The 22,699-nt window shown below is 48.6% G+C and overlaps 1 protein-coding gene across 1 annotated transcript in view; it reads right to left on the bottom strand.

The window, feature by feature from the left end:
* LOC148020391 (CBS domain-containing protein CBSCBSPB3-like) overlaps positions 1 to 20,967 on the bottom strand; it is a 36,099-nt gene extending 15,132 nt beyond the window's left edge. Inside the window, exon 1 of the mRNA XM_087700686.1 lies at positions 20,527 to 20,967. Within this exon, the coding sequence (XP_087556812.1) occupies positions 20,527 to 20,684 (158 nt within the window). The 5' untranslated portion in view covers positions 20,685 to 20,967. The remainder of the gene's footprint in view (positions 1 to 20,526) is intronic.
* Between the last annotated feature and the right edge of the window lie 1,732 nt (positions 20,968 to 22,699).

Here is a 22,699-nt window from a genome sequence, read left to right as displayed (position 1 = left end):
GGTTACACCAATCATGGCAACGACCCAGAGGCAATTGCCATATGCCAAGGATGCAAATCCTCCCGAGGAAGCAAGTCGGAGTGTCGGATGAGATCTAGCTGCCAATGCAAGAGCCCTTTAAGCCTGGCAATATGTCGCGGTACATTAGAGGCCGAATCAAAGAGAAAAGCATTGCGCGTGGTCCAAATGTGCCAGCATCCCCAGTATCTGAAAAAGTGAAATAAGATCTTCATATGCAATTGTGGCGGTGTGGGATACTTCGGGCGCACAAAAACCCAGTCGAAAGGAGTTAGTGAGGACCCCACCACAGCGCGCCAAATGTGCGACAAGAGTGACCAGATATTCTTGGCGAGCGGGCAAGAAAGAAAACGATGTCGGGCCGATTCCGCCGGTGTGGTACAGAAGAAACAATTGCCATTCGAGATGCGACGCTTGGCAAGGGCCGAGGCAAGAGGAAGACCACCAATCATTACCCGCCAAAGAAAGACCTTGCATTTGAAAGGTGCCTTATTCAGCCAGCCCTCCATCAGCGTTGTCTGCCACCATGACAGCGATTTCCGCAGTCCCCAAACAGTATTAGCTTTCTCACCCAGCCTCTCTCTCTCTCTCTCTCTCTCTTCTTTTTTTTTCGTAAAAGGTAATTGTATTAATTACGAAAAGCACAAGATTACTGGATTACAAGATACATGACGACAATCTAAGTCATCATGTGAAGAGATTCTAAGAACTACAAGTTACAACGTCATGGCAAAGATGCAGCGGAAATTGCCCTATGCCAGGGACGTAAGTCCTCCCTAGAGAGCAAATCAGAATCCCGGAGAAGATCCAACTGCCAATACAAGAGGCCCTTAACCCTCGCAATATGCCGCTGAATATCATAGGCGGAGTCAAAAAGAAAAGCATTCCGAACGGTCCAGTTATGCCAGCAGCCCCAATATCGAAGAAAATGATACACGAGCTTCATATGTGGCTGTGCAGGCGCGGGGTATTTGGGCTGCCCGAAAACCCAATCAAAGGGGCGCAGGGTGAAACCAACCACTCCTTGCCAAACAGCCGACAAAAAGAACCAGACTTTCTTTGAGATGGGGCAAGAAATAAATCGGTGGCGGGCGGATTCCACAGCAGTGGTGCAAAAGAAACAGTGGCCATTGGAGATTCGTCGCTTGGAGAGAGCCGAAGCAAGCAGAAGACCACCAATCATCATTCTCCAAAGAAAAACTTTACATTTGAAGGGTGTCTTGTTCAACCAGCCCGCCATCACAGTTTCCCTCCACCATGACCGGGATTTACGTAATCCCCATAAAGCATTCACTTTGGTGACGAGCCATTGACGATCTTTAATCAGAATATGATACACTTGGTTAGCAGAAGCTTTGCTTAAAGTCAGCCGGCCTTGTAGGTCCCAATCCTGCCAGGGATGATCCGAAGCAAGGGTAGGAAAGGGTTGTCTGCTCTGGAGCACCCTCAAAAGCTGTTCCCATAAAGGCCTGTATCCACGAGGGATCCTAAAAAGCCTCCTGGCTGTACGAAAAGATATAAGCACATTGCGACTGGCAAGGGTGGCATCCGCCACTGAAGACAAACCCAAACGGGCCATCCGGTTGAATTGTGGTCTGAGGTCCTGTTTACCTTCCCAAGCAAGTAAACGCGAGACTGCCAGCAACTCCAATTGAAAAGAGTTAGTAGCTAAGCGATCCTCCGCTGGGTGCCACTGAGCCTTCTGGAGGACGTGTTTCCAGGAAGACACCAAATGAGTGAGCAACGACGAAGAAGAACTGGAGAACCGCGAATCAGCATTAAGAACATGCCACCAAGAACTCCGGATCTGGGTATTGCCATGTTGAAGCCCCTGGCCCTCAAGGAAATAACGGGCTATATCAACCCATGGATGATGATCCGAGCACATGGCGCGGAAAAGCGACCAACGGAGTGCCTGCATGTGAGTGTGGGCATCTAAAATAGCTCCGCCACCCATGCGTTTGGGGGTGCATGCATGCGACCACGAGATCCAGGAAATACCTGCATGCAATGAGTCTTTCTTCCATAGCATGAAACGAATAGACTGCGTAACAGCATTGAGAGTCGTAGTAGTCCAGGGCAACAATGGCAAGAAATATGTGAGCATTGGCAACATGATAGTCTGGGCCACTTTGAGGCGGACATGGAAAGGCCAGGCTTGAGATTTCCAATACATAAACTTAGCCACCATTTTCTATGAAATCCACTGGAGTAGCTGCTTAGGGGGAACATCAACGCCCAAAGGATACCCAAGGTGCCTGACAATGGAGCCACAAGGAACAACCAGACCCTGCCAATCCAAGGACTGCAAATCCGACTCCGTGCAGCTGAGAATGGCTGATTTGAGGCCATTGATGCGAAGGCCGGACGCCTGACCAAAGAGGCTCCAGACATCCAATGCTCTTCGAAGGTTATCCCTATCCGCACGCAAAATCATAAAAGTATCATCCGCCAGGGATTGGGTAATGAAGTGCTGTCCTGTAGGAAGCGACAGTCCAGCCAACTGAGAAGAGGCTGCCATATGAGATAACATCGAAAGAACTGGATGTGTTGCAAGGGCAAAAAATAGAGGGCTCAAGGGGCACCCTTGTCTGACAGAGCGGGCAAGGACAAATGGCTCAGTAACACCTCCGTTCAGCATGACCCGCGAAGACGCTGCAGCGCTAATAGTGTATATGAGGCGAGACACCCGCGGACCAAAGCCCATAGCAGACATAAGTTCAGCAACGAAAGACCAGTCTAGATAGTCAAAAGCCTTTTCCAGGTCCAGTTGAATCAGTACGACCTCCTGATTGGAATGTCTGGCATAATCAATTGCCAGTTGAGCATTCAATACATTGTGTAGGATATTTCGGCCCTTAATAAAACCATATTGTAGAGGGTGCACAATGGCCGGGAGATGCTTATGGAGCCGATTCGCCATTACTTTGGAGAAGATTTTGTACATTGAACCCATCAAAGAAATTGGGCGCCACTGTGTCAACTTAGATGGGGAAGGAGCTTTTGGAAGCAGTTTAATGAGGCCTTCCTTCCATGAGGAGGGCATGATCCCCGTTTCCCACACCTGCTGAAACAAGGCCTGCAATGGTTTCACCAGTTGGGTAGCAAAAGCTTCAAAGAACTCGTTAGTGAGACCATCCCACCCCGGGCTTTTATCCTTAGGCAAGTGTAACAAGACGTCCATAACCTCTGCCTCACAAATATCGGACTCCATAGTAGTTTGCATGTCCTGCGGAAGCTGATTGCGGACCTGGTCATAAAAAGCCGAACGGGCCTGAGTAGTTTGGGCCGAAGGTGGAGGGATGGAACCAAGAAGGTCACGGAAATAATTCCTGCACATATGCACAATAGTCTGTGGATCCAGGATAATGTGGCCTTCTGCATCCTCGAGTCTGGTCATATTTTCTCGAGCAGGAGAGGCATGGAGAGCTCGAAAGAACTTATGGGTCTGACATGCACTGTCTTGCAACGTTTCCGTCAGATGTTGCAGTTTGGCCTGCTGATATGATTTCAACTGGAATGCTTTAATAAGATCAGCCACCCGCATGTCCAGTGCGAGCAGAAATGCATCATCCGGAGTGTCCACCAGCAGAGAACGAACCAAAGCCAACAGATCCTCCGCTGCCTTGCGACGCTGCCGACAAAGCGAGGCATGATAAATTCCATACTGCCGAGCGACCCGCTGCACATTAGAGAGCAATTTTTCAAAAGATGCAGTGCCCAGAGAAGAGAAATCCAAAACGAATCTGTCAATCAATTGCTGCATATAGCCCTGAAAGGGTGCATGCTTCAGGTAAGATGAGTTAAAGCGCAAAGGGAGTCGGTCCAGAAATCGCTTGAAAGGTGCAATTGGTTGTGCAAGCAGCTCAAGCTGCAGCGGGAAATGGTCTGACAAAGCATATTGCTGCAACACTTTGATGTCGAGCATCTCGGGAAGAAAATCATCATTCTGCATGATATACATACGATCCAGTCGCGACCATGTTGTCGCATACTGGGCCGAATGAAAAGTAAACCCTGTAGAAGACGGGTATAGCCAGAACCAGAGATCTTGCTTAAGAACAGCAAGAGCCAACTCATGCCACATACGACTTTCGGGCGCGTCCATTACCGAATGCTCCGATGTGAACTGGGAAGAATCCACACACATATTAAAATCCCCCATGAAGAAGCCGCGTCTGCCAAGTGACAAGGAGGTCTGCAAAGTTTGCCAAAGCTCCCGACGAGATGACGAATCATTCGGAGCATAGAGGCCAAGTAACCATAAGATTTCCCCTTCGAATAAAATTTCAATCACCAAAAAGCGGCCATGAACATCATTTTTAATAAGCATAGGCTGATATTTGGCATGTACAATCATGAGCACTCCCGAATAATGCATGGCCTGTGTCCCTGCATAGAACAGTCGAAAGCCATTGCAATCCACTACTTTTCCGGCTTCACCGTGACTCTTGTGCTCAACAGCGCACAGGACATCCCACTGATTTTCATGCAATACTGTCCACATGGCATGTTGCTTGTGGCGAGAACAAATTCCTCTCACATTCCACGTGGCGATTTTCATGTGTAGTTAAAACCAAATCAGGTACGAGGCACAGCTTGCCTTGATTTGACTTTGTCAGCAAGAATGTCCAGGACTCCCTCGTCCAAGAAATCCGCCAACACAGCAAAAGAGTTCTGAGGACCAGATTTGGAAGTAGATGGCATATCTGCTGGCTTGGGGTTGAGTCGGGGGTAATGACGGTCCCACGGGGTAATGACATTACCTCTGGTATCAAATGCCAGCTTAGCAGGGGGACCCTTTGGACGATCTGAATACATTTTTCTGGTGGGCTGATGACGGGGGACAGAGGAAACCATAACCGGAGCAGCGCGCTCGGAAGACAACATTTCCTTCCTGCGCATATATGTACGCGTGGAATCTTGTGAGGGAGTAGGCACAGTATTTTCCATGCCAGCAACAACCCTGTTGCCTTTTTTTGCACGTACTTCCACCCAATCAGTGGCGCGGGAATCCGGACCCGAAACCTGTTGTTTACCTTTGGCCAGAACTTGGTGCTGGTGGATAGCATCCAGCGACGGGGCATCACACACCATATCTTCCGTGGGCGGCGCAGCATGGCCAACATCGGAGGTGTGTTGCTGCTGTGGGCATTCAGCCATAAAATGCCCCAACTGTCCACAGGAAAAGCAATGCCCTGCAAAATTTCCCCATTTCAATCGAAAGTGCAACGGATGCATGCCCGAGCAGTTGAGGCGCAACCAAGCAGGCCTTTTTCTTGCAGTGTCCCATAGCATACACAAGCGGTTGCGATTCACTGCCCGGAGACTGGGAGAGACGAGAACAGTGCCCACCGCGGCCATAGCATCCTTCAACAGTGGCCAATAAACAGCCGGGCAATTTTCCACTTCGACCCACACAGGGCATTCACGTTGCAGCAGACGCTGAAAATCTGCCATTGGGCGCCATGGAACCACGTGAACCAACCGGCGTTCAAAAAATAAAGGCAGTTTAGACAGGAGAGCAGCACGGTGCGTCTCTGATTTCAACAAAACCTCAAAAAACCCCCGGGAGCCAACAAAAATCTCTTCAACACATTCCCCTTGTAGCAGACTGTGCAGCCACTGGCGAATACGAGAAAGCAGCGGGATTCGACCAGTGAAGAAGAGTATCACCGCGCGATCATAAAATACTGAAAAGGAGCGTAGGACAGTTTTTGGGTCGACGGTGGCGTCCAGAACATCTTCAGGTGCGGAGTCGGAAAAGGCTTCCTGATTATGTTGAACATAATCGCCAAGCAACGTGTTGGCAAATTCCAGCAAATGCTCCCAGTCAACATCCTGGGAGTCCACAGGATCCGAAGCAACCTGAGCATAGGAACGATCCTGAGGAACGCCTATCTCTTCCGAAGTATGCTTTGTACGTTTGCCCGCAGGCTGAATGTCGGGAGGAGGGGGCATCTCTTCGTTGCACGGAACCATGTCCTCAGGTTCCTCGGCATCAAAATCCGGGCCAAGTGCTGCCACTGTTTGGTCTATGAAATCCAGATCCAAACCAGCCATCGTGTGACAATTTGATCTTGAAGGAGGACTGACCCTGTCTCTCTCCCGCTCTCTCTCTCGCCCGCTGGTCTGGACAGAGGCGCTGTCCCGGGGTGTACTCTGCAAAGACCGCTAATAAAAGCTGAGCTGTACCTGTCACCTTGCAGGGGCAGAAGGGCGAAACAGAGCCTGTCGGTCGCAACGGCAGGACAGGACAGGCTGAGGTGCCGGGCAGGGATCCGTCAGGTCAAGGGACAGGGCGGCAAGGGCGGCCGTGGACAGGGTGTATGAAGCCGAGCATCAGAGGCGGCTACAGACAGGGCGCCAGGCGAAGAAAGCGTGGGCGGCGGCAGGCGTAGGGCGTCAGGAACCAGGCGCGAGGGGGGTCGTCGGCGGCGCAAGGAGCAGGCAGGACGAAGGTCTGGGCTGAACGGAACTGCAGGCGGCGACGGGACTGAGGAGGCGCAGATACGCGGCGAGCAGCAACGGACCGGCAGGTGGGCGACGTCACGTCGGGCAGCTGTCGAGCAGAAGCGAGCGCGCGAGGAAGAGGGGGCTTCACTCCGCGTCAGCGCAGGCGACGCGAGGGCGTGCAGGGCCAGGCGAGGGCAAGGCGGCACGACGCAGTCTCGCCATCTCCCGCCATCGCGCTCTCTCTCTCTCTCTCTCTCTCTCTCTCTCTCTCTCTCTCTCTCTCTCTCTCTCTCTCTCTCTCTCTCTCTCTCTCTCTCTCTCTCTCTCTCTCTCTCCACACCTACGCAGAAGCGCTACTCAAATCCATCAAGCTTCTTCCAGGGCTTCCAAGAGACACCGAGATGCTGAGCGAGATCATGCTCACAAAGCTCCCCAACACGAGAAAGTAACGCTGCTAAGGGAACTCAACACGAAGCTGAAGCACAAGCGTAAGTTACCCCCAAATCCATTCAACCCGAAGGACCGGTTACTCCACAACAAACAGAGGTTGCGGCTATAACCCGTAATCACGATGGATGGCCGAACGGAGATAATCAGGTTTAGTACATAAGAAAATGATTACTTTTAAGCTATTAACTCTACAACTTCCTAATGAGGGATAAGTTAGTCTGTTACATACATTACAATCAGTTAGAACGCACTTAAACCTACAAAACCATGTTAGTATTATCAATTTCTTTTTAGGAAGGAGCACAGGAATTGATCAAGGAGATAGATTCTATGCATTGCATACATTGACAAGTGTGTTAAAAATGTTTTATGGTTATGACTGCTTTTGGATTTGTGAATGATGAATTATATTTATGGCTCTTATGATTCTGTGCTTGCACAGACGGACGAGTTGTGGATTGTGGTGGTTTGGGATGTTAAGATTCCCAACCCAACGCTCCCTAACACTTTGCAGAGTGTGAAAAAACTCACCTGCGAGTAAAGGTCCTACGCTCCCGAGGAAAATAGGTGTTTTTGGTTTTTGATCACTCGAGCACCTGAGAGGGCAAAGGGCCGAGTGATAAGTGCCCCTATTATGTAAGACGGCTCTTGAGGCTCAGGGAAGTTTAGAGGGGCTCTGAGCTAGTAAATTCCCTGTTGACCGCAAATGGAGTGCGATCACATAAAGCCCCATCCCGAGGGATTGAAAGATTCTATTCTAGGCCGGACAGTGTCTTTCTGCGGAAAGACAGATTTTGTACCACTCTACAAAGTGATGGTTCTAGATGTTACTATGAAATAAAGTATCTAATTTCCAAATTATTTGTTATGTGCTAAAGATTGAGTTTAACGAACCCAGTTTAATAGAGTAATAAAAGGAAGCTGATTTTATATGTCCAAACAGCGTGGTAGCATGCTTTGCTAATTAGAAAACTAAGCAAACCCCATCGAGGAAAGTGGGAGACTTCAATCCTGACGATCGAACGCCTATGGCTGGGTGGACCCAATAAGTCGGGTAACTTTCCAACACTAAATAGAGCTGATTAAATCGTGACCCTCCCAATACCTGTAGGATTAGTTACCAGGTTTAACACTGTTTTAGGGGGCCGGAGCTAAGATTTTACCTTATTGGTAGAGGGATCGAGTTACACTCTCCCCCATCTCTCACTCTCTTTGAACCAAGTGCGGTGTTAACCTCACTCCTACCTTTGATCAATCACAAAGTGGTCTTTCTTAGGTGGGCATTAGATTACTGTTAGGAGCGACTTGTCCAGAAGGCGGAATGGTGATGTGCATGGACATCGCCTCTGCAAAGAGTAGGAACAGGTACAGGGCCAAGGGCTAGTCCTACTGGACTGATCTCTCTAGCCAAAACTCCTCCCCTCGCCTACCGCCTAAGAGAACCCTGGATCAATCTCCCCTTTGGGGAGAAGACTAATAAGGCCTGCCGAAAAACTCCCTGGCATCTATCGTCCTGAAGTGAAATCTCCTGGAAGGCCATCAATAGGGGGTCCTTCACCACCTCCCAGTAGGTGGTGAAGAGGGCCTTAGAGAGGCCATCCTCTCCCGGGCATTTCTGCCCATCTTGTGTGTGGAAAGCCGCCTCTAATTCCTTCTCTGTGAAGGTGGCTAGAAGAGAGTGCCCCATCTCCTCTGTGACAGGGGACGGGATGTGATCCCAAACCTGCTGTCTGCAACGCTATCCTCTGGCTAAGGTTCTCTCCTGTTGGAAAAAGCGTCTATAATGGTCGATGGCAATCTCCATCACCTCGTCTGGGCTAGAACGAATCCTCCCATACTAATCCTGAAGGTTGTGTATCTACTCTCCTGAGGTACGAGGCTGGTGTGCCTGAAAGAACTCCGTGCACATTGTATCCCCCTTCCGTGCCCAGAAGGCTGCTGAGATGCAGATCCTCCCATACTAATCCTAAAGGCTACGTGCCTGCTCTCCTGAGGTGTGGGGCTGGTGTGCCTGAAAGAACTCCCTACACATCGTGTCCCCCTTCCATGCCCAGAAGGCTGCTGAGGTACGGAATGAGAACACCGAGCGCCTGTCCTCTAGGCCGGCGATGACTGCTCGTGCGCGCACCTTCTATGTGTGGAAAATGGAATCTCCTGGTGTCTCCTGTAATAATCTCTGCGTAGTTGCTAGGTCCCGCCGGAGTGCTCTCTCCTCCCAGCACTGTTGTCTGGCCTGTAGGGCTGCCTCCTGGCAGATACTGCTCGACGCGGCTAGGACCTCTACAACCTCCTCTGCGATCTGGTCCCTTCTGCTCCACTCCCTAGTTCAAATATGCTCAATTGTCAGGAGAACCGAGTAGTGATCGGACAGAGTGGTGCCAACCAACTTCCCTATCTGGCCTCCGCGAGAGCATCCCCACTCTTCCACATAAAACCTATCCAACTGCTCTAGCAAGACTATACCTAGCCATCTGTATCCCCACGAGAAGTCCAACGACCTTTTCCTCCTGTGGAAAGCTGAGTCTCTCTAAGCATCGCGAGCTCCTACTGCCAGTAGGAAGACTCCCATGCCTCCTACTCCCCAGCCATGCCCTGGTAGTTTCTGCCTCTACCCTGCTGGTCCTCTAAGGCCTCCAGGTTGTTGAAGTCTCCTCCAACAATCCAGGAGTCCACCTCTGGGAGTCCGGATGCAATCTACACCCAGAACCTGCTGCGTGCCCTGACCTCAGTGAGAGCATAGACATTGAGGATTCCGATGCACGAGTCCCCAATATCCAACCTGACCCATAGAACCCTCCCTGCCACAATCGCCCCATGATCACGTACGCAGGCAATAAGACTGGGGCCAATAGAGGTGCATACGCCTCCACTCCTGTTGTGGGCACTGATGGCATACTCCCAGTAGGTGTGTGACCTAGTTGGGAAACCTTCTCTACTACCTGATGGGCCTAGGCGGAGGTGAGCTTGTGCTTCTGCAAAAGCAGGATGTCTATCCGTCCCGCAAGGGCGGCTGCAACTCCTGCCGAACAATCAACTTCATGGAATCCACGTGTCCCATTGTAGTGGAGACTATTCACATTCTAGGATGCCAGGTGTAAGCTCATGGGGAAACCTGTGACCGACCGAACAGGCATCCGTACAATGTGGAAGCTGTTGATGAGGATGAAGAACTATGGGGCATACAAGTACGCTTTGCCGCAGGCCTGGACAGTGGACTCCAACCCCCCATAGTAGCCCTCGGGCGGGACCATGGGGGTGATAGATGCTCCAAGTAGTACTACCAATGCATCTATCAACCATGCTAAGAGTCATGACTCTGTACACTCGTAGAAACAAGCCGCCTGTGCCAGGGGCCACTCAATCATATCCATCGGAGCTCTCCACTGTGGAGGGGCTCGAAAGATAATGCTTAAGTGTGGGACCTTGGCACTAGCCCACCAGTTAATGTCCATCATGCAACCTGGCCATTGCTGTGCAAACAGTGCTAGTCCTTTTTCTCCCATCCACTGGGAGATGTGGTCCGCCACCTGACTCTTCACCTCCTCCTCTATCTGTGTCATCCTCCAATCCCTTGAGTGAGAGGACTAAAAAAAAAAGGCATAGTTTGGTCCATCCAATGATACTAGTAGATGGACCTTGCCCCTCCTTGACTTATGCACCACAAAGATCCCCACCTCTAGAGGTAGTGGGAACTCTCCGCACTCCGCAACTCTCAAGTAAAACCACGGGCCACTGCGGAAGAACTCCTGTGGTAACAGTTGCACCTGTCTCGAGAAGGTGTGACGGGCGGCAAGGGCAGATAAGCTGGTGGCTGTGTGGGGGGGGGCAGGATTGTTGGTGTGAGGATGTAGACATTGTTAGACAGTCATTTCCTGGACAGTTGGTGGACAACAAGTTTCACGTCAGCAGTACGGCAGGACACGTCAGCAATACGACAGGATGCCACGTGGCACTGGTACAGTCGGCTAGATTTACTGCAATCGACTGCATTTAATGCAATCGACCTGCTGCAATTATTTCCTATTTTTCAGCTATTTAAAGCCGGTTTTGTGGCACACTTCAGTATTCATTATTCAGATTCTGATCTTGAGATCTGTTGGCTGAGACAGACTGTGCTCGAGCTGACGGAGATCGAGGTCATCAAGTCGGAGACATACGAGATATTTCCTCTGTCCCCTTGTGTATTTCTGCACTCTTATAAAGCATATTACACCGCAGATTTTCTGCGTTTACACCGTCTCCTTTTCTCTCTCTCTCTCTCTCTTCTCTCTATGTTCACTCTCTCTCAGTCTTTGTCCTACGCTTCCACATCGCTGCACTCTGACAGACCTGTGGCTCATCACCTCCTATGGGAAGGGAGGGGGGGCGGGCGGGGGGGGGGGGGGGGGGGGGGGGGGCGGCGGCTACCAGGTGCGGATCAAGGGGGGTGCTTGGCAGGGAAGGTGGTGGGGGGGGAAGAGGATCGAGGGATGGTGGAGTGATCGGAGGCACGTGGTGAGTGTGGGGGAGGGCTAGTGGCCCTGGAAGGGGGGGGGGGGGGGGGGGGGGGGGGGGGGGCTGGCTATGGGCCAGGGTCAATGGGAGATCCATGGGAGGTGGGGGGGGTGGGTGTGGGGGCTATGGGATCTCAGGTGAGGTAGTCTGTGGCACGGGTGGTGCACGTGGAGGACTGCGGTCATGTCAGGTGGGGCAGGCAAGGGGAGCCGCGGAGCGCTCTGCCGGGAGGGCATCGCTCGCCCTCCTGCTTCTTGCTGACGAGGCTGTGTCTGAGAAGCTGGCCGTGGCTCCCCCCTGCCGCCTCCCTCTCTGTCGTATCTGAACCCATGTGAAGCCATTAGCGTCCACTTGCGGGCCTGTCGGCAAAGCTGCCTTGGCTTTGAACGTGTGCAATCTGTTGCTTGGTGCCCAAAGTCATGGCAGCGCACGCACAACCCTGGTTGCCGAGTCACAATGACCTGCTGCCTAAAGGAGTGACCTCCTGTCTCAATCTCTAGGAACTTGGGTATACTCTTTGTGTCTTTCACGGCCACTCGTACCTTTGGGACTCCTGCAGCTATCACTGCATCCGCGAAGGAAGCAGAAAGAACTGCGCCAAAGAGCCATCCAAAGTCCTCCACTAACTAGCGGTACTTTACCGCCAATCCGGGGAAACGTTAGGTGACTGGATGTCTGAGAAATCTATTATGGAGCACAAATGTCTCCACTGTGAAGCTACTATACCAGGGAACCATGTAAATGACCCCCTTTGTGGAGGCATAGGGCGAGCTCTCCACTAACTCACGAGCTGCGTCCACAAAGGTGAGTCGAGAACCATGAAGATCCCTTGGCCCATGAGGACTGCCTCCACAATCTGCGTTGTGCCAATGCGAAATGTGGAGTGGAGCCAATCCCGCAACTGGGCCCTCGATGGGGAGTGTCCAACGACCTGACTAAAGATCGATGTTTCTTTCAACTCCAACTCTGTGGCACGGACGGCTAAGAGTTATTCCTCAGAGAGGATGATGCGCAAGGTATTTGACTAGGGGGCACTCACAGAATGCGCTAGCGTCTAACCAGCAGAGGTTTCCATTGCGCATCCCTGCTGAGAGTTACTGTTTTCAAATCAGGTGGTGTGAGTACCTGGCCGGGGCCTCAAGGCAGAGGGGGCAGGGCGGGGGGGGGGGGAGATCGGGCACAGGCGACAATTCAGGCGGAGGCAGGGGGCAGCTTCTCGACGCGATGGCACCAGTCCTTTGGATTAGCAACATCAATAGATCCTTTGATCTGAATGTCAACATCTTTGTTGTCTTCGTGTCTTGTAGTTTCCCCTTCAAGACTCCTAAATATGGAAAACAGCCCTTGTGATGATATCAGTTTTGATCCCTCAAAAACAAATGGTCACCCACTGTTTCTGATTCTCTCCAAGTCTCTGTATACTATCTCATGGACCTTTCCAAAAAATGTAAGCAGTAGCTACAGCCAGCCTTTGGGATCCATCCGTCACCCTGTTTGTTGCGTCAGTGCCTTCCAATTGTTAGATATGATCAATGCCCCACCCTCATTAGGTGCTACCAATGATCCATGGTGCTCAAAGTTGTAAGGTCCCCATTATGAGGAGAAGCCAAATGTGAGGCCGGACATTGGTTGAGTCCTGACTTGTATATCAGATGAGGTCTATGTGACCGGATGGCAAAAAGGTGACTGTTGTGGGTCTAATCTTTGGGTTAGACGGAGTGGTTAAGATGGTAGCAACTCGAGGCACATTGCATTGAGTTACGTGGTAAGGGAGTTAAAAGGGGCTCCTATTGTGGGGTCCGGGGGCCGCGGAAGCGGCCCCTGGCTGGGGGGTTCCAGGGGGGCCAGCGGCCCCCCTGGCGGGGGTCTGGGGGCAGCGCCCCCGGCCCGATGGTAAAGGGAATATTCCCTGGCCGACTAGTGGAGGCTCATATGGTAGGTCGGTCAGTAGGCCGACCTAACGACCTTCGCGGGCTATAAAAGCTAAACCCCTTTCGCAGCCATCACTCACTCATCTTTCACCCAGTCAGAGTTGTTGTTCCAGCTAGCCTTAAACTCACCTATCTTCTGTCTAGATCGCCATCTAAGCTTCACACAGTGGAAGCGCACGGGTGGACAGAGCCATCTTTGTATCAGTTGTTTGAAGTTAAAGAATTTACTGATTCTCCTCTTATCTGTTGTGTACTCTCTATCTCTTTCTCAGATTCTGTTCGCTGCGCCGTGTAATATTTTACATGATATCAGAGCCCAGGGGGCTCTAGAGATCGGAGAGCGTGCAAGAGGCAAAGGCTTCAACAGCAAAGAGAAACGATGTCGACTCCGGAAAGCAGTTCTGGCGCATCAGGAAGCGGTGCAGGAGGTGGTGCTGCTGTACCGGCTATTCAAACACTGAGGATTCGTCCACCAACCTTCAGCGAAGGCAAGTTAGATGGTACAAACTATACCTTGTGGAAGTTCAAAATTACAACTATCCTTGATTCTTATGAGCTTTTGGAGACTGTGCTGGGGACTGACGCAAAACCACAGCCTACCCCCGACCCATCAAATCCTAGTGTGATGATTCCTCCGAATGCAGATCTTCTACGAGCTTGGAAACGAAGGAATGCAGATGCATTGTGTGCCTTAGTTACAAGCTGTTCTGACAGTGTTTTGACTCTGATTCAGCATACAACCAAAGCCTCAGAGGCTTGGAATGTACTAAGGAGTCAGTATGAAACACGAAACCAAACAAGGATTCAAAACTTGGAGAATCAACTAGCAGCGGAGAAGTTTGCTGAAGGAGAGACAGTTGAAGCATTCATCACTCGGATTAAGAATCTACGCGACCAGATGGCTGGCGCTGGGATACAAAAGACTAGCGAAGAGCTAGCTCGGAGGTGTCTTCGGATTTGTCCACAAAAGTTTGATGGACTAGTAACTGCCCTTAATACTCAGGTGAGACCTCAAGCTTTAACTTTTGAGAAGTTTTGTGCATTATTAATGGAGGAGGAGTTGAGGCTGAAAGCCCGAGAAGGAAGCGACAATGGAGATGCTGCATTCTCTGCCAATGCAAAAGGCAAAGGTGTTTCCTCCACCAAAAATGATGGTGACAAAAAGAAGAAGGGCGGCAAGAAGAAGTTTCAAGGAGAGTGCTTCTACTGTAAGAAGAAAGGACATGCAATTGCAGATTGTCGTGTCAAGAAGGCAGATGAAAAGAATGGTACCCTTAAAAGTAAAGGAAAAGAGACGGTCAATACGGCCGAAGCAGAGTTGGAATTATTCATGGCGACCATTGAGGAAGTGTGCTCCTCGGCGCAAGAAGAATCTACCACTGACTCTTGGGTGTTGGATAGTGGGGCCTCCCGTCACATGACCAACAAGAAAGGTCTATACAGTTCTATGCAGCCTCTACAAGAATCCATCACTGTGACGGTTGGAAATGATGCTAAATGCCCTGCTGCGGGCACAGGTACTATTTCTTTTGTTGCTGCAAATGGTGAAGTCAAAAAGCTTTCAAATGTGTTGTATGTTCCCGAAATCAGGAGAAATCTCTTATCAGTTGCTGCCATAACTGATCTTGGTCATGAAGTGAGGTTGAAGAAGACAGGTGCAGAAATTATTAATAGTGCTGGCACAATTGTTGGCAAAGGAGAAAAAAGGAACAACCTGTATGAGCTAAGTGCTCTTACAGCCACCGCTGGAGTGGGCACAAGTAAGCTTTGGCATGAAAGGTTTGGACACATCGGATTTGCAGTATTGAAGGAGATGCAAAAGCAAGGTATGGTTGCTCACCTACCTACAATAACTGAATTGAAGGAACCATGTGAAGCTTGTATGATGGGCAAGCAACAAAGAAAGGCATTTCCACAAGAAAGCAAGAATAGAACACAGGCTCCTCTAGAGTTGGTGCATGCTGACTTGTGTGGTAAGATGCCTACACAGGCCTTGGGGGGATCTTCTTATTTTATGTTGATTGTCGACGACTACAGTAGGAAGATGTGGGTGTACTTCCTTCGTGATAAGGCTCAAGCTTTTGGTAAGTTTAAAGAATGGCTAATACTTGTTGAGAATGAAACAGGGAAAAGTGTGAAGAAATTTAGAACAGATGGTGGTGGTGAGTTCAACTCAAAGGAGTTTGAAGGCTTTTGCAAGAGCAAAGGGATCAAGCGTCAATTGACGACGCCTCACACACCTCAGCAGAACGGTGTTGTGGAACGCAGGAACCGCACCATTGTGGAGATGGCAAGATGCATGCTAAAGGGCAAGGGATTGCCTAACCATTTTTGGGCTGAAGCTGTTAATACTGCAGTCTACATTCTAAATCGGAGCTATACAAAGGCTCTCAAGGGAAAAACACCTCATGAGGCTTACACTGGTAAGAAACCATCTGTCTCACATTTCAGAATTTTTGGATGTGAATGTTATGCACATGTTCCAGATGAGAAGAGAAACAAGTTACAACCAAAAAGCAGAAAATGTATCTTCTTGGGTTATAGTGATGACCAGAAGGCTTACAAATTATATGACCAAGAGGCAAAGAAGATCATCGCGAGCCGTGATGTGGTGTTCAAGGAGGAGCCGCATACAGTGGAGGAGGAGAAGGCAAGTTCTTTCACTTTATCATCAAGCGAAGAAGTAGTCCACTATGAACCTGTCCCGAGAGCTATCCCTATCCTTAAGGAGGAGGAAGCATCATCTTCAGATGATGAGAAAAAAGTTCACCAACCTGACATCACCCCACCGGAAAAGCCATTGCCGCGCTAGGTGAAGCAGCTCTATGACCACAATAATCCTATGCCTGCATCTGTTGAGGAGAAGGCAGACGGACCAAGGAGGTCTCAGAGAATAGAGGAGCAAAGGAGGGCTTCTGCTCACATAGTCAATATGGCCTTGATGGTTGAGATTATGAGAGAAGTAAAGGAGCCAACTGACTTAGAAGAAGCACTTGCAGATCCATCATGGAAGGCTGCTATGCAGACAGAGTATGACAGCATAATGAAGAATGACACTTGGGAGCTAGTGGATCGACCAGCAAAGCGGAAGGTTATTGGCACCAAGTGGATCTGGAAGGTGAAGTACAAGGCTGATGGTACCTTAGAAAAGTACAAAGCTAGACTGGTTGCCCAAGGATTTTCACAAGTTGAAGGGTTTGATTTTCAAGAGTCATTTACCCCAACTGCCAGAATGACCACTATTCGCACAGTACTTGCAGTGGCTGCCCACAAGAAGTGGCCAGTGTACCAAATGGATGTTAAGTCAGCGTTCTTAAATGGTGACCTCAAGGAGGAGGTGTACGTGGCTCAGCCACCAGGGTTTGAGGCCCCCCATTCTGAGAACAAAGTGTGTAAACTGAAGAAGGCATTGTATGGGCTGAAACAAGCCCCCAGAGCATGGTACCAGCGGATAGATAGGTTCTTTTTAAACCTAAACTTCAAAAGATGTGCCTCAGATGCTAACTTGTATGTTTACAGGGATGGTAAAAAGTCTGTAGTGATTGTCCTATATGTGGACGATCTTCTTATTACAAGTGACTATGAAGATATGATCAACCAAACTCGAAAGGCTTTGAGTTCTGAGTTTGAAATGACAGACTTGGGCTTGCTACACTATTGTTTGGGGATTAAAGTCTGGCAAGAACCAGAAAAGATCTTCATCTCTCAGAAGAAGTATGCATGGGAGATCTTGAAGGCATTTGGCATGACCGAGTGCAAGGAGATAGCTACACCTATGGAGGTGAATGCAAAGTTATCCGTCGAGGATACATCAGCACTAGCAGACATTGGGAGGTATAGGAGGTTGGTCGGCAGTCTGATCTACTTGTGTAACACCAGACCGGATATCAGTTTTGCTGTTGGTGTTTTGAGCAGGTTCTCAAACAAACCTCATGAGAGTCATTGGAAGGCTGGGATGCGGGTGCTCGGATACTTGAAGAAAACTCTTGACTATGGTATCACATACAGTTTCGGAACTTCTCTTGTGGGGAACTGTGACTCAAATTGGGCAGGAGACATTGATTCCAGGAAGTCAGTTTCTAGTTATTGTTTCTCTTTGGGTTCAGGAATTTTCTCTTGGATTAGTAAGAAGCAACCAACAGTGGCATTGTCTTCTACCGAAGCAGAGTACAAGGCAGCTTGTTTTGCTGCATGTGAGGCCGTATGGTTGAGAAGGATTCTATGGCATATGGGAGTGCAGGATGAAGAACCAACTGTGCTGAGAAGTGACAATCAGAGTTGCATCGCCATTGCCAAAAATCCAGTGTTTCATGCACGCACCAAACATATAGAGATCCAGTATCACTATGTGCGTGATTTGATGGAGGATGGGATAGTGGAATTGGTCTACTGTCCAACAGAAGGGAATGGAGCAGATATCTTCACCAAAGCACTTACGAAGAATCTGCTTCAAGTTCATCTTCAGAGACTCGGCATTGGACCGAGGAGATAGTTCACCTATGGGTGGACATTGAGGGGGGGTGTTAGATATGATCAATGCCCCACCCTCATTAGGTGCTACCAATGATCCATGGTGCTCAAAGTTGTAAGGCCCCCATTATGAGGAGAAGCCAAATGTGAGGCCGGACATTGGTTGAGTCCTGACTTGTATATCAGATGAGGTCTATGTGACCGGATGGCAAAAAGGTGACTGTTGTGGGTCTAATCTTTGGGTTAAACGGAGTGGTTAAGCTGGTAGCAACTCGAGGCACATTGCATTGAGTTGCGTGGTAAGGGAGTTAAAAGGGGCCCCTATTGTGAGGTCCGGGGGCCGCGGAAGCGGCCCCTGGCTGGGGGGGTCCCAGGGGGGCCAGCGGCCCCCCTGGCAGGGGTCTGGGGGCAGCGCCCCCGGCCCGATGGTAAAGGGAATATTCCCTGGCCGACTAATGGAGGCTCATATGGTAGGTCGGTCAGCAGGCCGACCTAACGACCTTCGCGGGCTATAAAAGCTAAACCCCTTCGCAGCCATCACTCACTCATCTTTCACCCAGTCAGAGTTGTTGTTCCAGCTAGCCTTAAACTCACCTATCTTCTGTCTAGATCGCCATCTAAGCTTCACAAAGTGGAAGCGCACGGGTAGACAGAGCCATCTTTGTATCAGTTGTTTGGAGTTAAAGAATTTACTGATTCTCCTCTTATCTGTTGTGTACTCTCTATCTCTTTCTCAGATTCTGTTCGCTGCGCCGTGTAATATTTTACACCAATAACAGCTCCAAATGATGTAATTAGCCATGGTGTTGTTGATCAGACTGTAGATGGTGCTGGTGTGTGACCCAATGGTATTTGAAGTATCTGGCTACAGTAGCTGGTGCCCAGATTAGGACTCCAGCCCCACAACGCTCCTCTGTTAATATCAGCATCCTCCATGATAAAAGCGCGCATTGAAAGGCTCTGCTTTCTTCAACTCTAAGAGCTTTCCCTCTTCATTGTCTTCGGCTGAATCCCCTCACCATTGGTGATTGAGGGTCCGACCAAGCTTTTGTCTGAGAACGCCCCCGAGTGCATGGACGTTGATGCACTTAATCCACCACCTTTTGACTGCTTTAATTGGCCTGAAACCCAAACTCCAGAAGCTTCCCAAGAGGATGGCTGCAGCATTCTCCTCTCTATGCATTGATTGCACCATAGGAATATTGCAATTACACAGGTCTGGCAATGCAGCTCGTCATCCAAAACATGTTCGCCAGCTATGAAGCAATTATGCTGCTCTACCCTTGAATCTCGGTACTGCAGTTGGCCTTCAACATGCAGAGAGCTCCCCTGGCAATCCCTCTGGTCTTTTTTTTTTTTGCTTCTGCAGTTGTCACATAAAAAGTATGCCAAGACATTGAAGGTGCCAAGTATACACATCACCATGCATAACCAAAGGGAGAAGTTCACACCATCAAGGGGATCTTCTTTGCATAGAGAAGGAGAAATAGGCATTTGAACAAAAGGTGCCATAGCAGCCCTGCAAGGACCTGAAGTATAGCCCTTTTGAGAAAGATGGAGAGAAGTAGGGAAGAGAGAAGGGTGCTCCAATCTTTCTTTGATAAGGTGGTCTTATTAGTCATACTGTTGCAAAGAGTGATCTTCAAGAAAGGCTCTTAGCACTGATCTTCACATCACTCTTTGCAACAGTATGACTAATAAGACCACCTTATCAAAGAAAGATTGAATGGTCTCCGGTGTTTCAACTCACCATGATTAGGACCCAAATAGCATACATGTTCCCCAGAACCATGGCATGGTAAAACTATAGAATATGTGGTTCAAGCACAAATGTGTGACTCGTACTGGACCTCGATTGGCTGGTTCCCACATAACTAAGGGTTTTATGGACCTCCCTTGTATGCCAAAGGTGGTTGCAAAAATCCATACAACTTATACAACATTCTTGAGGATGGTTATTCCTGCATTATCATATCCCCTCCTCAACCGGGAGAATGTAACGTTTATTTCATGATACTCAGTGCTAACTGCCACAAGTAGCTGGTAGCCATTGTAAACTTCCCTATAAAATAGCTGTTACCAGTCCACCTCCAACAACTCCACCATCATTGTCGTTAGTCAACCACATAGCTTAAGGTTCTATAACGTAATGCCAGTTAGTCATCGGTAGAAAGCTATTCTTCTGCCTAGTTTGAATGAAGAAGGCCAACCTTCCTAACTTGTGCACATGGTATGATTGGAAGCTCATGGCATCTGCAGCACAGATACGAAGAGGTTCGTGCTCTACAGATTGCACGACGCTCTTTTCTCTTTTTTTCTCCTTAATTGAGTCAAGCGCCACAGATACACCACTCGCTTCCCAGTTTCATCGACTTCACGAATGTCGTAACAACCCAAGAGGAGTCCTTGAATAAAGTAAAGCTTAACTTGCAAGGGCCAATTGCCTGATTTCTGACCGGGTCACTGACTGCCCGGCGTTAAAGCAAACTCTATAGACAACTCATTTTACAGCCTGAATGCAAAAAAACTGGACCGATTACGCTAAGTATCACTCGTATCGTTCTCCCCCTGTTCTCAATTAACACAATGAATTTTCTATGAGTTAGCAGTGCCTAAGGTTTTATAGTCCAAGAAAGGCCCTGAAATGCTTGAATCTGTGATGTGAGGTTCCCATTCTCAGCTCTCTTTGTAGGACAAAGTATGCGACCTTGGTGTAGAGCTTGTCGATTTACGTCCGCCTGCGCTTCCATTCTCCGAAGGCGTCTTCTTTCGTGCAAGGGAAGGACCTCTTCCCTCCCTTTTGAGAGTCATGCTCTGCCTCCTTGGCGGACCACTTGCAGCAGGAGTCCCTCCCTGCGTACTCATAGCTCAAATTGGCCAATCAGACGTGTGAGATGGTTAAGCTGAAATGGAATTGAAAGAGGAGGCGCGATGAGAGTGGTGCCTGGACGGGAAAGGAGCGATGGACAGCAAACGACAGGCTTGTGCGGAGAAGACGACGCAATGTCAGGTGCAAGGAAAAGGAAGGGTACCCAAAAGGGAGGCGATCAGGCGAGATTGAGTGGCGGCAAAAGGAGGAGCAGGAGGTCCAAGGAACGGGAGAAAAGGAGAAGACGAAAGGAGGGGAGAGGAGGGGGGCGCCGGGCGGGGAGAGAGAGAGAGAGAGAGAGAGAGAGATCAATAATGCTGATATGATGTTTGATGAAAGTCAAATTTAGAGAGAGCGAAATTTTCGAATATAAAAGAGCGTTCACGGTCATCCTTGCCTTTATTTTTTTGTAATACGTAATTGTATTAATTACGAAAAAGTACAAGATCACAAGATGCATCACCACTTATGTCTTTTTTAATACATAATTTGAACAATTTCGCAAATAAAGTCTTCTTTCCCTTAAAGTCTAAGGTCATTTTAACTCCATACTATGATAAAAAAAACACTTGGAAATCATCATGGTTGAAGATTTTTGTATCTGCTTCAAAAAATGTTATTCGTGAACGTTGATTCTCACACACACATTCTTCGAGTAAACAACAAATTTTCAAACCTTTTACCTTATTGAAATCTTAATGGCATGCCTCGTTGGAGGTTTGGTGGCGTGGTGAATCACTTTTCAAAAATGACTTCTACTTTTCGGGTGTTAAGTAAGAGGTAGACTTTTGTGAAGAGACCTAAAAAAGTAGGCATTAAAGTAGTCCTTACTTTGGGGAAGCAAAGAAAAACAAAAGGGCAATACTCCACCCCATGGGAACTTGTCAACCTTGTCCAAAGAGGAATGCTAAAAGAATGTACATGATGCTAGATCATTTCATTTTTCATCGTATCAAATTAGTCATACCACCTAGTTGAATATTCTATGGTATCTAAGGTGTTCCTTTTATTTTTCACTTTTGTTGCATGCCACCAATACAACTACTTTGCATAGCTCTTTAAACGAGGTAATGGAATCACAATGGCTTGCCTTGGGATTTATGAATTCGAAGTAGGTGAGCGAAAGCAATATGTGTTACTTGGTGATAAGAGCAATAGTTTCAAGCACAAGAAAGAAATGGAATGAAACTCGAGCTTCCAATTTGTAGCCCATTTTGAGCATATCAAAATTGCACTATCATAGATTTACAATATATGATCATTATGAAGGATGGTAGCACTTGTGTTAGAGTATATATAAAGTGACTGTTTTGGATTACTCAAACTCAATGAGGAGGATTGTGTATACACTAAATATTACTAATGGGCTTTTGACATGGATCACATGGCGAGTGTGTCTCTTATTATTTTAACAAGTTAGTTTGGCATGTGTGATGAGTGATACAGTTTAGAAATACTACATACTATAATTGAAAGTACGCATGCAACAGCAATTCAAACGAATAAAGAACTTATCAAGCCAAAAAAAAATGCAATCCATCACCATGCCATTACTATAATAAGAACTAAGTGAGATGTGAAGAGAGTGAGCCCGAAGTGGAAGCATGCAAGTGGAAGCAAGAGCTATGGTGGAAGGAGCAAGAGCAAGAGAGGAAGAGAGGAAGAGAAGATGTCGAAACTCCAGCAATCACAATGTGTGACTTGCCTTCCCTTTATTCGAATGTCACTGAAAGAATAAAGAATGAAGTGATAGTGATGGGTGCTCGCCACTTGCAGTGTATAGATGTGCGGATACTGTCAATGTAGTATTACACGAGCTGCTAGGCACGCACACTTTTACCCCCAACAACCTTCCACTTAAAGGTGAATTTGCCCCCTAGTGAGAAGAGAACAAGAAAAAAAGTGACAATGTACAAATGTACATAAACAACAGAATGAGGAAATACGTAATCTCATCCAATGCCCATCAAATTCCTAAGGAAGGTAAAATGCTTTGCTAAGAGACTTTTCA

This window comes from Lygodium microphyllum, chromosome 19, assembly GCF_053477565.2.
Source record: "Lygodium microphyllum isolate KBCC chromosome 19, Lygodium_microphyllum_v1.1.10, whole genome shotgun sequence".
In the NCBI taxonomy this organism is placed as follows: domain Eukaryota; kingdom Viridiplantae; phylum Streptophyta; class Polypodiopsida; order Schizaeales; family Lygodiaceae; genus Lygodium; species Lygodium microphyllum.
The sequence above is the reverse complement of the archived record's forward strand: the minus strand, read 5'-3'. Positions and strand labels throughout refer to the sequence as shown.